Source organism: Fukomys damarensis, unplaced genomic scaffold (genome assembly GCF_012274545.1).
Source record: "Fukomys damarensis isolate Sample0158 unplaced genomic scaffold, DMR_v1.0_HiC HiC_scaffold_27, whole genome shotgun sequence".
Taxonomy (NCBI): Eukaryota; Metazoa; Chordata; class Mammalia; order Rodentia; family Bathyergidae; genus Fukomys; species Fukomys damarensis.
In genome coordinates this window covers 14881032-14896528 of record NW_022900939.1, presented here as the reverse complement: position 1 = coordinate 14896528, position 15497 = coordinate 14881032, and the positions used below count along the sequence as shown (strand labels likewise).

The 15497-nt window shown below is 38.8% G+C and overlaps 1 protein-coding gene across 6 annotated transcripts in view; it reads right to left on the bottom strand.

Annotated features, from left to right (window-relative positions):
• Positions 1–6735: 6735 nt before the first annotated feature.
• Positions 6736–15497, bottom strand: part of Slc1a2 (solute carrier family 1 member 2) — a 139693-nt gene continuing 130931 nt past the window's right edge. For all 6 annotated transcript variants that reach the window (XM_010612575.2, XM_010612576.2, XM_010612577.3 and 3 more), the window contains 2 exons: positions 14291–14522; positions 6736–10383 (listed from right to left, as the gene is read on the bottom strand). In XM_010612575.2, the coding sequence (XP_010610877.1) occupies positions 10312–10383; positions 14291–14522 (304 nt within the window). In that variant the 3' untranslated portion in view covers positions 6736–10311. The remainder of the gene's footprint in view (positions 10384–14290; positions 14523–15497) is intronic.

Here is a 15497-nt window from a genome sequence, read left to right as displayed (position 1 = left end):
ACCACTATAGGTGGGTGGGTGATTGGTTTGATACCAGCCTAGTCCCTGTAGTCTGGATAAGATAAAAGGGGCAGAAAAACACTCTGAAGGTCGTTCATTGCTTTTGCTGTCTTCCACTGCCATGAACTGTTGCCCCTCTGCCACTTTTCATGAAGCCAACTGATTATGGGCTGAAACCTCTATCAGCCAAATAAACCTTTCTCCCATTTAATTTTGAGTGTGGGGTATTTTGTCTCAGCGATGAGAGAAGGTGACTAACAACTTCCCTAGTAATAATTTTCTCAGTTTTGGAGGAAAAGTTAATTAGACTCATTGAGAGACTGTATATTTATTTATTATCATTTATAAATGATTTAAAGCATTTTCATGGCCCAACAGGCATTACGGCTATTCAGTAACAATTTACAGTTTTCTTCCTATGCAGTCAGTGAGGTTGCACTTCCTGGCCCCTTGAAGTTAGGTAGAGCTATTAGTTAACTTTTGCCATTGAAATATGATCAGAAGTGAGGTGCATAGCATTCAGGAAGAAGCTTGAAAAGTCAGTGCATCATTTGCCGCACTCTTCTTTCCCTGCACTGATAACTGCAGAAGATGGAGCCTCTCTTATACTTCCAAGTGTGGTTTGGATTGGTTCATGTCCTAGAAGTATGGCCCAAGGGTGACAGTGTCAAGAAGGGATGGAACTTTTAAGAGGTGGGGCCTAGTGGGAGGTAATTAGGTCACTGGGGAAATCAACCGCAGAAGAGATTAATGCTCCCTTCCAGTGAGTGGGTTAGGTCTCTCACACTTGATTATTTACCATGAGAATGGGTTGCTATACAGCAAGGCTACCCCATGTGTTTGGGCTCTTCTGCACAGCCACTGCCACTCTTGTATGCATTTCCTCCATATTATACTATGTGCCACATAATGAGGGACTATGAAGGCCTTGTTGGATGTGGCCACTGAACTAGGACATTTTAGCCTCCAATTCATGAGCCAAAATGAACCTCTTTTCTTTATGCAGTAAGGACTATTGCATATGTATCTACTATATATAGACATCACATATGTTGAAGTTTCCTAGAAAATATTCATTTGGATTTGTAGTCTTCCATCCATAAATTTTCCATAAGGACCACTAGAGACTTTTACTTTGTAGCAACAATAGGGTGAAGTGGGAATTGAAGAAGAGGCAATCACCAAGAGAAATTGAAATCCACATTTATTGATGAGAAATATATACACAAAGGTTAAAACACTTGGTGAAATTTTTGAATTCACAGGTTACTTCCAGCATATAAAGAATATCCAGTAATTTTACACATGAAATGTTACAGTAATCAGTCAACATTGTAAGAAAGTGTAGAAAGCTAAAGGTGAAAATGAAAGACCTCATCTACCCAAAATGTGCTTTGCCAACAAGGCATTTTCTAGTACCATTTATGAGGAACAACCCCCAAATTAGTTGAACTTTTAATCTTTCACATTAGTCTTTAAATACAGTGTGCTATAGATGCTCTACACCACAAGGCTTCAGATCAGTAAGGATTGTGAGTGTGAGGAAAACAATTATTCTCATCTTTCATTTTGGATATACAAGACTCTTCAAGGATAATCCTGCTTAGAGGTTAATTTTCTTTCAGTGAGTTTTTCATCTTGAATTTGAAGGAGCCATATTTTCGAGGAAAAATATGCCCATCCACTATATCCCCTCATTCCAGTCATCCGAAGAAGCCATTGCAAAGTAATGAGCTTTATGCTCTTATGATCTTGGGCTTCATGCCCTTGAGAAAAAAGAGGGGCACTCAGTGTTTCTTATAGAACATTGCTATTTCTTCTATATCCTTGAGGAAGGAGCTCTAGACATTGAATTTAGTCCTAATTAGACATAATGTGTGCTTTTGAAGGATAGTGTATAAATGCATTTGTTAATCTCATCTTCAGTCACTTCCAAACATACACACAGAGCATGTGGGTAGAGGAGGTCATACTCCCTTCAAATATATGGGATCTGTGCTTCAGCAGTTGCTACCTGCAACCCCAAAGTTGTACACTGACAGTTCCTGTGCTTCTAGTGCTCAGTCTTTCTGTGACAACTGTGCCATTTGCTGCCAGAACTGTGCTTCTGTGGGGTTTCACCTACACGACAGATAGTCAGTAAATATTTTTTCCATTCTGACTCAAGAGGCTGAGTGGGACAAGGCTCTTCAGAACTTTGAGGTCACAAGCATCAAGATGAATATTTGGCAACCAGAGAGATTGATCCTTCCCTAAAGACATGATGCTAACATGCACAAGAGAAGATCAATCTCTTGTCTCTCTGAGCTCCATCCACCAAAGATGGAGATGAATGTCCTCACTCTGTGCCTACCTAGATCATCAAAAGCTTCACAGTTATATTCACCAAGTATTAAATAGACATCAAATGGCCTTTCACTAAGAACCAGGACACACTACCAACCCATCCCTGCTCTGAATTGTGTATTTACAAAGATGCTAGACACATATAGACATTCAAATGATCATCAGTACAATGGATTCATAGATAAGGTCTTCAGTGATATATATCCTCAAATCACACAAGAAAGAGCAGAAATGATTCACTACTAGGTATCTAAGAAGAAAAAGAAGGGTTTCCAAAACACCAGTCAACATACCTATTGCATCTAGATGAACAGCCAAAAGTAACATTTAAATTAAATTACATCTATACACAATTTCAAGGAAATTACACAGAGATATCTACGTTATAGTTACACAAAGTGCATAGGCACTGTTCTTCATGCGTGGACCAAGCGCCGGTGTGTACACACAAGAACTTCATGCTTTGACAGCTAGCTGTACTTGACAACAGACACAATCTTATCCAGTTGAGGGCACATCTAATCTGTTTGCTTAATGAGGAGCAGGTTCAAATACATCTAGTACACTCTCTCTATAACTGACTACTGTTTAAAACATGGTAAAAATACTAGTCCTACCACCATGTCAGAAAATGTGTTTGGCGGAGGAAAGACACCTTGTCTTTTCAGTGGATATTGATTTACCTGTTGGGAAGGTTACATAGTTTGTTATTCACCTGAGGACAAAAACTACCTGGGCTTCTTAAACAATTTCAGTGTGACCCTAAGCTCCCACCTCCAGTCCCCAGTGATACATACAGCAGTGCTTCATAACCAGTGTGAATTTATTTGAAAAACATGTGCTCAATTAATTTAAAAATGTGACATTTATTGTCATTTTGCTTAGCAAGAGTTGGCTGCAATAAATATGTCCTGATTTCCCTCCCAGCACTCATTCTTAGTTTTTGCTAGTCAAAATTTTTCTAAGCCAATTTTCACATAAACATTTAAGAAGGCATGAGAGATTCTGATGTAGAAATGATCCCACTATTCTCACTTTGCTTTTGATGATCTTAGAGAAAAGCAAAAACTTAGAATGATAAGCTGGAAAAACAAGGCCTGGTGTCAAAACTAAAAATCAGCACCATTCTATGAGTTAGAAAGATTGTTCAAACATACATCTTAACCACCTGATTTAAGCAATTCTTTGTTCTGGATGGTGATATTCCCTGCATCACTGAGGACTAGGTTCTTAAATTTTTTTAATGTGGCTATATGCTCAGAAAACAATTGATAGCTCTAGGTTGTTGTAGAAACTTTTTGTGCTCTATTAGTTACAATTCTAAATATGTGGTTATATAGAAAATATCATAAGAAAATATCTGTCTGCAAAATTACAGATACTAAATAGATGAATTCAGTCTCCACTGAGTTCTTTGTGATTTCTGAAGAATAGATATAAACCTATAACATTATTAAAGGCTAAATTAATATTAAACATATAATATCCAGGACTATAAATACATATTCTCATGCTTTTTAAAATAAATAATAGCAAAGAAGCTTGGGGATTTAAGAAAGAATGTAAGACTGAGCTGAAATAATTTGCTGTAATTTGGGGTGTAATACTGATCGGATAACAATATATTGTCCCTGGTAGCACAGGCTCTTACCAGGAAGCCAAAATATATATATCCTGGCTGCAAGATAAAATTAGATTCACAGTTTGCCAGCTCTCTCCTCAAGCTGTAGAAAACAAATAGAAAAACAATATACAAAAATTCTCAAAAAAGTAGCTTTTTTATATACAAATCTCTATAGTGACCAGATAATCTGATCTGTGTTGTGCAATATGGAGATGCAATGCTGAGATTTTGTTTCTTAGGGGAAGGTGGAAGGGAGGGAGTTAAGGTGATTTGTAGGAGAATCTGGATGCCAAAGGATGAATTCCTGGTGAGGAAAGTGATCTCGTGGTGTCGTAAGGCACCAGAGAGCCAACTTTCTGCTTGTACATCTCAGAGAATTTGCTCCATGGTGAAGAAACCTCAGAGATGTTCTGGTCCAACCTCTTTGGCAGGTAAGTATGTTTGTCCCCTATCAAAGGCAACAGACTGTTTTCAGCCTGGCTAAATAGTTGCCATGAGAAGAAACAGAGCCCCAGAAGTAGCAAGGCTCATGCTGCATCACCCCCATCTCCACAGGGGATGATGACAAGGGTAACAGTCAGTTGTTAGGTTCCAACACTCACCCAGGGATTGGAACTGTCTCCAGAGCAACTGGGGACTTGCAGTTACCCATTGTCAAGGTCCAGTGCTGACTTTGCCAAGTGGTAAGGTCTGTTCCAGGAGGGAGTTTTATTCTTAGCACAAAAAAGTCCCTGCATAACCACTGGAAAGAGTCTTTAAAATATTAAAATAGAGACTTGGCTCAGAGATTGGAAGGTGAAGCAAGGCTGGACTTGGAAAATAAAAAGAAGTGAACAGTAATTATTCAAGATTCTATTTAGAGTAAATGGAATGTGAGTTTAGAGACATCTCTCACTTTCCTACAGGTTCTTCAGTGGGTCAGTTGTGAAACTGTTTATCTTGCTGCTCTCATATCAGGTCTTTTAAACTGATGGAAGAAACAAGTAAACAACAACAAATAAAAAACCCTCAATCCTCAAATCCAGGCCCTGAGTTACACCCCACTTCCAAAATTTGAATAACTGAAGTTTTCTCTAGCAATAAGTTTGCTCGCCACACAAGCAATACCAACTCCGCTCTGTATTTAGCAGAAGGTTGGACGTAGGGCAAAGTTACAAGCAATAGCCCACTGCAATAATGCCAAAAAGTACAGGAGGTTTTGTGAAGGTCATGGCTGGTGACATGAGACCTGTGGACTATGCCTTGTATCCTACTCACTAGAAACTCCACAGATGTTGAAAAGGGCAGTGATAGCAAAACTTCAACCACCTAAGTTAGAACTTCTCTACCGGTGATGTGATACCCATGGTACAAGAAAATCAAGCAGAAAATATGGAAATGAATTCAATCAAATATCCTTGTATATCCCTCCAGAGAAAGGACTCAGCTCTGCTTACTTGTACATGGGTGTGCGTGTTTGCATACCTGCAGATGAGGGAAAGTATTTACAGACAGTTTCTGTGATTGTGTAAGTCTTGCACCAAATTTCATGAGTGCTCAAGTTTATTTGCCAAAGGCTCCCAAATTCCCATACTGGGCTGGCAATTAGGAGCATTTGGATAAAATTATGTGGTTTGGGTATTTGGAATGGGCTCTGTTGCTACAGCAGGAATGATGCAAGAGATCGTGTGCAGCTAGTCACATCTGGTCCCTCACAGTGACTCTGGCAGCATTTTTCCCTGAGCTGAATCACTACTTCTACTAGGACAGTGAGTTTGGGTAAAGGGAACTTTTATAAAAGGATGTTATTGGTGTCTCAAACCATAGATTAACACGATCACTTGCCAAGCTTGTTATAAATATAAAATAGAAACTTAAAATGGGGAAGGAGAAAAATCTAAATTATTTGCTACAATGGAATCCCTCTAATTTAAAATATAAATAGTAGTACTTCACAGAAACCTATTAAGAAAGAAGAAAGCAAAACATATTGTAATATCAGGAATTTGTAGGACTAGTGGGATTTTAATCATTTAATTCAACCCTTTACCTTTCAAACTGGGCAGAGTCTGTATCGAACGTTTCTTTTAACAAACCATGCTATTTCTCATCCTCTAGATACCAATTCGGGATTAACTGTGTTATGCCATAAAATTAGATAGGGTTCAGTTCAGATTATTATCCTAAAACAAATCCTCATACTAACCTATATGGTCATTTAATAAGTTGTCTCTTAAGCAGTGGAATAGGAAGGAGGAGGAAGAGTGGAACTAAAAAATTTTTTTAGAGAAATCATAAATTAATGTTTCATGAGCAGCTCTGAACTCACTCCACCCCAAGGAGAACAATCTGTCTCTAGTGTCACCTGCCTGTTCTCCTGGGTTTAATTTGAAATTACTACAAATATTGGGAACATTAATCTTCTCCAACAACTAGATTTACTTAACTCTCACTTTCAGACCATGCTTAAACTTAATTTTCTTATGCCCCCCAGACCCCAATATCCTATTCAAAGAATAAGTATGATAGTAACAAAAAAATTCAATCAAACCCCTTTTCTTGGCTTGGAATGAGTTCACATGGAGAAAAAGTATAGCAACCCAGACAATTGATGGCCCCGAGAGTTCGAAATCAGATAAGTAGGGGGAACCACTTTCCCTCGGGTGTAACTCCTATGTGCTTTCAGTCATCAAACCAGGCAAAAGCTGCTAAGACTTGTTTTTCAAGGGTTAGAACCATGGAGAGTCATCTCTGAGCAAGTGCATACCTACTTGGGTTTGTTGCTCTATTTCCTGGGAAGATATTGTATAGGCTGAAGCCTTGATTCTGACAAAAGTAAGAATTATAATATATTTTTGCTATTAAGAGAAAAAGAAAGTATGATATTTGGATAAACATGGTAGGCAGGATTGTTTTTCCTTTTGGGGACCCAAAAGATGAGCTTCCCAGCCATGCAACTCTGCAAAACTTCTTGACTAGATACATTTGCAAATAACATTTCTCCCTGCACAAGTGGAAATGGCCTGAGACCTAATCAACTCATCACTGGGATTTCTGGCATCAACTACCAGAAATCTCTCTGTGAACTAAATTTCTCTCTGGCCTTTCTCAGCTTCCACAAGTCTAAATCCAGGAGCTATGCATTTTGGCACCTTTTTCCTTAAGTTTTTGTGAACATCCGGGCTAATTCATGGTTGGAGAGGAAAAACAAATATTTGTCTTTTACAGGCATGGTAACTTCAGCAAGCAAGGCAACCACAGGCTGTGTTTCAATACCCAGTGAGAAGTTAAAAATGGGATCTGATAGCTATCTAAGGTCCTAAAGCCACTTAAGTCCTTCACTGAAGATCTGTTTACATAAACAAGATGGTTGCCTGGATTCTCTGCTGTACTTCATATTTAGCGGGTGTGGTGGGAACATATCCTCAAATATCTAAGCTAAGACATTAGTTTGAAAAATAAGCTATCTTCCCACTGACTGGATTGGATTTGTTCAATTGTAGCAAATAATTAAATGACGAGTCCACTTGGGTTTCCCAAAAGGGCAAGGATGCGAAAGGGAAGGATGAATTTCTGTTTAGTTGGTTTTCTCTGGAAATGATTCTAATTCCTAAAAAAATAAGCCTAGGACAGAATGGTATTGACAAAGTCCTGATTTATAGCCCCTACCAGATGCAGTGCATGTACCTGACCTGCTGTTTCTATATGTAGATATACAACATTTACGCATCATCAAATATTAATGGACTATTATCAGCATTTGTATCTGGATAAGTCCATTAGCATAAATCTCTACATATAGGTGACAGGTGCCCCATTTAGGTCAAGGCTATTAGAGGTATACTCTGGATCCATTTGTTCTGTTTATGGCACATATTCTGGACAAGAGAATCCCCATTGGGCATGGCATGGAAGAATGAATGAGGCCTAAAACATTATAGGACATATTCATATGTCAGCTATACACGCATTGTGGATATTTCAGTTTTTCTTGAATTTGATAAATCATTTCATTTTAATATAATTTATTGAATTTCCAGATAAACATGGTTTCCTAAATGTATTCTCATTTGATATTGTATACAGTCTCAAGCCAGAAAAGGCTGCTTTGTGAAGCTGTGAATTCTCTTTCTTTTGAACACATTGTTCCCTTACATACTTAAAGGCTAGCAGCATAGCTAGGAAAAAGCTGAAGACAAAAGAAACCAGAAATATTTTCAAACAGAGAGTAGAGAAGATGATCCTGAGATGATCCTTGAGAAGATGACCACCCCTCTGAGAAACACGATGATGTGTACAAGTGCTAAGCTGGCCTTCTACCGCAAAGAAGCAAGCAGCTCCTAGATGCTTTGTCTGGATCTTTCTGCTCACCATATAAAAGCTCTTAGAGTGGCACTTACAGAGAAACCCTGGGTTTCACAGCTAAACCCAAGAACTATCCCTTTGGCCTACATGTCTACTATAAAGGATATGTTCCCCCTCTGCTACATTTGAGCATGTGTGACTTTAGCCATTCTATTAGCTGTCCATCTTATGAAAACAAAGACCAATGTCATTTTTTAAAAATCTGCTTAATACTGCTCAGTGGCAATCTATATCCAAAAATACCTAGGGTTTAAAAGGCAAAAAGCAACTGGAATCTCATCCTTTGTATGTTCCAAAGCTGTCTGGGTTGGAAGACAGAAGTTATGAAGATTAGGTAAAAAAGGATGGGTGACGCTCAAACACTCCTTACCCTTAGAGAATGTGGATTCTATACTTCTTTATGAATACTTCTGCATCCCTCTGCTGGCCTCATGGGAGACACCAAACAGACACAGACGTGTGGACTAAGGTTCTACTTACTCCTTAGAATTGGTTGTGCTTTATCTCTCAATGACTCAAGTCCCCAGCTAATTTTCCAACCCAGCAAGCTTCGGAAAATACTGTGGGTCATTCAATAGAAGATAGTAAGTAATAGAGACATACAAAACGTTAGCTTGCATAACCAATCATTAAAGATTTGCTGGCTGCCTTCCACATGCAAAGCCCTCTGCTGTGCCAATTATATTATTTATTCCTTCAAACTTTCATAGCCTTGAAAAACTTCACCTGGGAAGTTGTGTCACCATCCTTTGTTCTCACTTCATGGACCACGACTGGCTGGTCTATACCAAAGGGACCTCACCTTTATAGGATTTTGTACATGTTTGTTTTCTGTTCTTTTCCTACTGAGGAGGAAGAGTGGCCCTGCTTCCAACCGCATCCTGTAATTAGTTTTATGTGCTTTGATATAACAAAAAAATCCTTCTACATATTGGTTAGATACCAGTTTTTTCAACGTATGATATGAAAAGAGATACAACACAAATGTCTTCCATGTGTGGAGGACAAAGGATCAGGCCATCTAGGTGGATGAGAATACAGTGGAAATCATTCAGAGATTCAAAGAATCTTTTTTGTTAGTAACCTAAATGAGAATCTTATGGGTGAAACAGAGAGCAAAATATAAATCAAATAATCTCACTTGATATCACTGGGGCAAATGAATACAAATAAAATGCAAATGAATTTGGATAGTTAAATCTGGTTAAAATTTATATCATCTGCACTTCCTTAATTTTGTTAACATGTATATGTGGTGGTTGTATGCAAAGCATTTCCTAACCCAATGTCAAATTTAGAGAGAATTATGACACATATTTTGAAATTTTGACCATTGTTCACACAAACTGGATAGGATGGGACAGAGAGGCAGCAGGTTCCATAATCAGCTGCCTAGCGGAGTATGGCTCCCACTAAAACTCTCTTTGAGACATTTAGCTCAAAGAGCACCCAAAAGGTAAGATGTATGAATTTCCTAACACAGATACTTGCTTGTCATCAGCACAAGTGCAGAGGCTATAAGACACTGAACAGGAGTTACTGCTAGAGGCTTTTAGAAGAATCTCTTGTGCGTAACAAGGCAAGAAAGGAGCACTTTGAAGACTAACACACTGTGAATGCTCACTGGCCCAAGTTCCCACGCTGCGTTTGTCACGTCACTTGGGAAAGGAGCATCCACAGTTCTGAACTGAGAGAGAAGGAAAGCTGGCAAGAACGTGCCATGTCTTCATTACAAAGGGGTTCCTCCAGCACATCCGTTCAAACAATACCACGGGTGAGAGAATTAGCCAGTTATGAAGCGTTATTTGGCAAAGACACAGCACTGTGCCTGTCATCACGGACTCACCACAGCTCCTCTAAGCCTCAGCTAACAGATTAAGTAAACACAGAAATAGATGCTTTTTTTTTTCTCTTTTTTCAAGAAAGCTTGTTTACATCATCTTTTATCATACGATATGCTGGAGAGTTTATTCAAGAACGTGCTGAGAGTCATATCCTTATTTTTCCCGTTTCCAAGGCTCTTCCTCAGCACTGCAGTCGGCTGACTTTCCGTTGGGTGCCAGAGTTACCTGAAAATAATTATCATCAACATCCAGCTTACGGGCCATGAACCAGGAAAAAGCCATGGGCTATGTGGAGAAGCACTAGATACCAGGTTATAATAGATGACAGAAATGTTAGTTTTAAGTAGGGTTATTCCAAAATGGTTCTGAATCCGTCCTGGTGCACCACAAGGATATGTGAATTAAAATACTGACATTTGTCTTGAGGGTATCGAGGCACTGCAGAAGGGGGATAACTTCTGCTATAGTTTTAGGGTTGTGGGGTGTCTGACTACCCGTAGGACCCTGCATAATGACACAGTCCTTAAAATATAGTGACTGAAATGTGCTACTCCATACAACCACAGACAAAAAAAAAACAAAAACCAAAAAACAACAACAACAACAAAAAACCAGAACTAGGTAGCTAGTTCTACTCATGCATGTAAAAGGTTCAGTTGCAATGAGGCCAGAAGGACTTTACACTTATTCAGTTTTAAAATCAGGAATCATGACGGTTTGACTCTACCAAAGAAGCAATCTTGGTTTTAAAAACTAAAAAGAAAAAAGAGGGGAAGGGTTAAAACCTTAACCTCGGGGATGATATAATCTAAATTATTTCACTGCAGACCACTTAATAATCACATATAATGACCAGATTGTCTACATCATTCTCCCCTGGCTCAAAGTGAACTGAACCCTTATGCAGAATGGAAGGTTCTCCCCTCCACTCCTAAGTAGTTTTCCTAGCTTACCTTCTGTCTGTCTGTCCTCAACGTCATGTGTCTACTTAAACCCACGACTGATATTCCACATAATGGAGAGACTGGATTTATGGAAGCATTAGAATATGGAGACATGACAAACGCAGCAATGTTTGAGAGAAATCTGACTTTCTTCTCACCCAAGTGGAAGTGAAATGCATGCATCACAAGCACATAACATGCGAGGTACAGAGGACCAAGTGCCCTTCACAAACCAACCAAATAATAAAGAAAAACTATTCATTCTTCCAAGTCCCACCTCCCCCATTTTTCAGAAAGTCCATGCAGTTAGCAATAACTTCGCTCATGCAGTTATTCCGACTAACATTTAAAAGATGTTACAAGACTTTAAACTAGTATTACCAGGCAAGGATTTGAAAATAGGCCAACATGATGTAACCATACTTGAAGTGGTTAAAATTTTGACCAGAGCTGCAGCAAGTTGGTTTTCCCTTCAGTGAAACGTCAAAGAAGACTGTCAGGGACAGACTGTCTGGAGAAAGCTGCTTGTTTGCTATGAGCTTGAACGTGCTTATTTGGCTTTCAGGGATGAACCAGATGAATGGAAGTGCAAACTTATCAGGGCTGTGCCTTTGGAAGAACCAGACTGTACTTGGGGGAGCTGCTTTTTGTTGTTTTTTTTTTTGTTTGTAAATACCATGCCCTGTGTTTCAAAAGGAGCTGGGACAGTGACTTTTCTGGTATTTCATTTTCTAGCTGAATAAAGGAAAACAGGACTCCACTACCCAATCCATTCCACTTCCTTCTTTTCAACCACTTGAGTGATAGGAAAGCGAAAGGGGAGGGCGTTGGAAGAAAGCAATGCCATCTTCCATGGTTTTAAAAATGGAAAAGCAGCAACGGACTGGAAGCAAGTTCAGAGGAATGCACAAATATGACCACCATATTGTGAAAAAGAGTGTACAATCATCCCAATAGCTCTGGCTAATTCCTCCCTCATCCGTGTCAACATACTTAACCCATCTAAAATAAGAAGAGTCAATTTGTCTCACCTGGCGAGGTCTGAGAAGCACCTCAGCTTAACTGAGCTAAACCCAAACTCTGTCCCAAAAATACATCTGTAATAATTAGTAAATCAATGTGCCCATTTTCATCATCTTTGTTTCCTATTCAGTTTGGTCACTGACCATCTAAATGGCAATTAACCAAAGCATCTTCAGGTTGGCTGGGTAGTCAACTTTATAAAGAGACTGAACAGCTATCTTTGTGAAACTGTTAGGCAAAAAAGTTTTCTGAAATACAGCATGGAATCTAGATACTAAAAAGCTACATTCAAGAATACTTATTGCTTCAATCCCCTGTACCAAAAAAAAATAGAAATACTTATTGAGTACCTACAATATGCCAGACATTTTTTAGGTGATGGGAAAATGTCCCCTCCCCATGAACTTACTTCCTACTGATAGGAATAATTCACAAACATGTTCCTTTACAGTTGCAAGTATTTTACTTAAATAAATGAAGCAGATTTCTTCTGATATAATTTAAAAAAAGAAAGATACAGGAAGTCTGAAACCTAGTGACATCCCCATGCCCATATACTTTGTCTTTCAAAAATGTGTTCTTGAAAATATTAAGAAACCTCTTGAGAAGCTCCAAATGGGCCACATCATAATTAGCCACCAGGCTTACTTTTAATACAACTATGAAATTGAAAAATATATATAGTGAATTCATTTTGTCTCATACTATTTTCCTTGTATGGCAGTGATGTGAGTCCAAGTTCATCTCCCCTGTATTATTGTGCATTCTTTTGGCTGTCCTCCAGTGCCTAATTCAGGGCTTTATGGGCAACACAGACTCAATGAATACTTGGTGAATGATCAAAATATAGGACCTTACAGGAATGAGGTGAGGACACTCAGCTAAACCTTACAAGGCACACAAGTATTTGTTAAATATAATAGTGTATAAAGCCATTCCACGTGAATAATCTAGCATGTTAATTCAGACTGGAAAAACACTAACTTTTCAAGAGAATGGATTATGCCATTTAGGTACATTTGAATTTTTACAAATGTCGATCTTGTCTACTGAGTCAATGAATTAATTTATGCAATTGTTTTTTGATGGGTAGCTTCCCTCCCTAATTAGTACCATAGCTCTGGTCACCCCTATACGCACCTAAAACAAAGGAGATAAGCTCAAGATTCTGTCCACCCAAATTTTGGACCTATGATACAGTCTATTAGAGAGAACTCTTTCTGTGTCACTCTGAGTTGTCTGGTAGATACTGTGGCGTGTACCTGGAAAGACCCAGATGTAGTACAAGAAGAAATTAAAGATTAATTTTTATCTTACCAACAAGAGTCAGAAAGGTACCAGAGATATATCTTGGGCTCAGATTGTCAACTGCTATACAGAAACATTGTAGCAAAACACCAAGGGTGAAAAAGGGTAATTCTGTGAATCTGCCAGGGTTTCTCCAAGTTTGCTTCACTCTGGTCATGCTACTCAGTGTTTTAACACTGTCAAGTCAGTTATAACGAAGGGTAGACAGAGCCCGTCAAGTTTAAGATGTGGCACCCAACAGCTTCGAAGAGAACCCAGAACATCTATGCTGCAGGAAAGATGGCAATGCCAGGCAGTATGCAAGAACAGTGTTTTTAAAAAGACTTCTCTGGATCATTGTTCCAAAAGGCAGTTATTCTTAAAATTGCTTCCCCATTTTGGGAGGAAGTAACTGCCACATTAAAACTTACTCTTCAGCAAATACATGGGCATATTTTAGGCTAATATGTGATAGGTAGCAAGGAGGAAAATTCATGCCATGAAAAGGAAATTCTGGCTGTGTTTCTCTCAATATTTCATCCGAGAGCCAGTGAAGGTCCCGAAACCACAAACTCATGTGTAAAACAGTCAAGAAAACCCACCAAATTAGTGGAGCAGGGTGGATGTGAGAATCAGAATCGTTGTTACACATTGCGTCAAATGGCATAAGCAGCGGGTTGGTTTTCAGTTTTAGGTAATTTGATTTTCCATTGCATTAGACTCAGAGCTAGATGATCTGGGACTCACAGAAGCTGGGCTTTCACAATTCTTTAAAAAAATATGTGATAATAATGGATGCAGGGCTTTATGTTTATCTTCTAAAAATGCAGCATGCACTACTATATGCAGGTTTCGATATCCAGGAATGGGAAAGGTACCTTGCACTCATCTACGATGACAGAGTTGTGTGCAGCATAGACACACTGGTTAGAGTTGCTTTCCCTGTGATTCTTCATGTCGTCATAAATGGACTGAGTCTTGGTCATTTCAATGTCTTCATGCACTCGGTGTTGGGAGTCAATGGTATCCAGCTCAGACTTGGAGAGGTGATAGACAATCCCAGCCCCAAAAGAGTCACCCACGACATTGACTGAAGTTCTCATCCTGTCCCTGGTGACAAAGAATGGAAGAGGTTTAGTGAGGAAGGAACATGACGTGGTTGAGAGACCGAAGTCTAGAACAAGAGATATTTAGGGTTAACTTCGGGCTTTACCTCCTCCCTCTGTCTGACCTGGTGCAAATTACTTAATCTCTATGAGCCTTGATTTCCTTATTTTTCAATTAGAGACAATAATTACACTTCTCTCATAGACTTGTGTGGAAATTAAATAAAATAAGGTTGGTAATGTGCTTAGCATAATGCTGATAAACCACCAATAAGCAATAGGAAAGAAGAGGCAAAAAAAGAAAGAAAAAAAAAATAGAAATCAGATGTTCAAACCCCAAATTAGTACCCAGGCCCCAAAGACACCTAGTTGTACCCAACAGGTTTTCCTGTTTAAACTGTTCTTTGAATGCTCCACATGATCTTTGCTTATTTTACTTATTATTTCTACTGGGAAGAACAAATGAATTGTGAACTCTCTCATAATAAAAAAAAAAAATCCATCTTTTCACATGCATGTAAAGTATCTCTGCCTTCCTCAAACCCAAAACCTCCACCCCAACCCCTATAGACACAGTTGTTGCACAAGAAACACAGGCGCAGTTTTCTCACTGACCAACAAGTGTTGTGACCATGTGCTCTATCTTATTCTTTCTAGTCAACTAAAAAAGTCAAAATTTCCATAATGTTTCTGGAACCGAAGGTATTAAGAATGTCCTTTCTTCTAATCTTGAAGTTCTAAGTTTAAAAAGTAACATGATTAGTAACTCTTCCTCATAGAAAATCTATGCCAGCAAAGCTAATTAATTGCTTAAGAATAAGTTGCCAAAAAAGAGAATAAATTGTGGCCTGGCCAGGGATTTAGCTCAGTGGTGCTGCCACCTGCTTTGTAAGCAGAAGGTCCTGAGTTTGATCCCTGGTACCAAAAAAAAAAAAAAAAAGAAGGACAGCCGCCCCAAAACTCAGCAAAATTGTGGAAA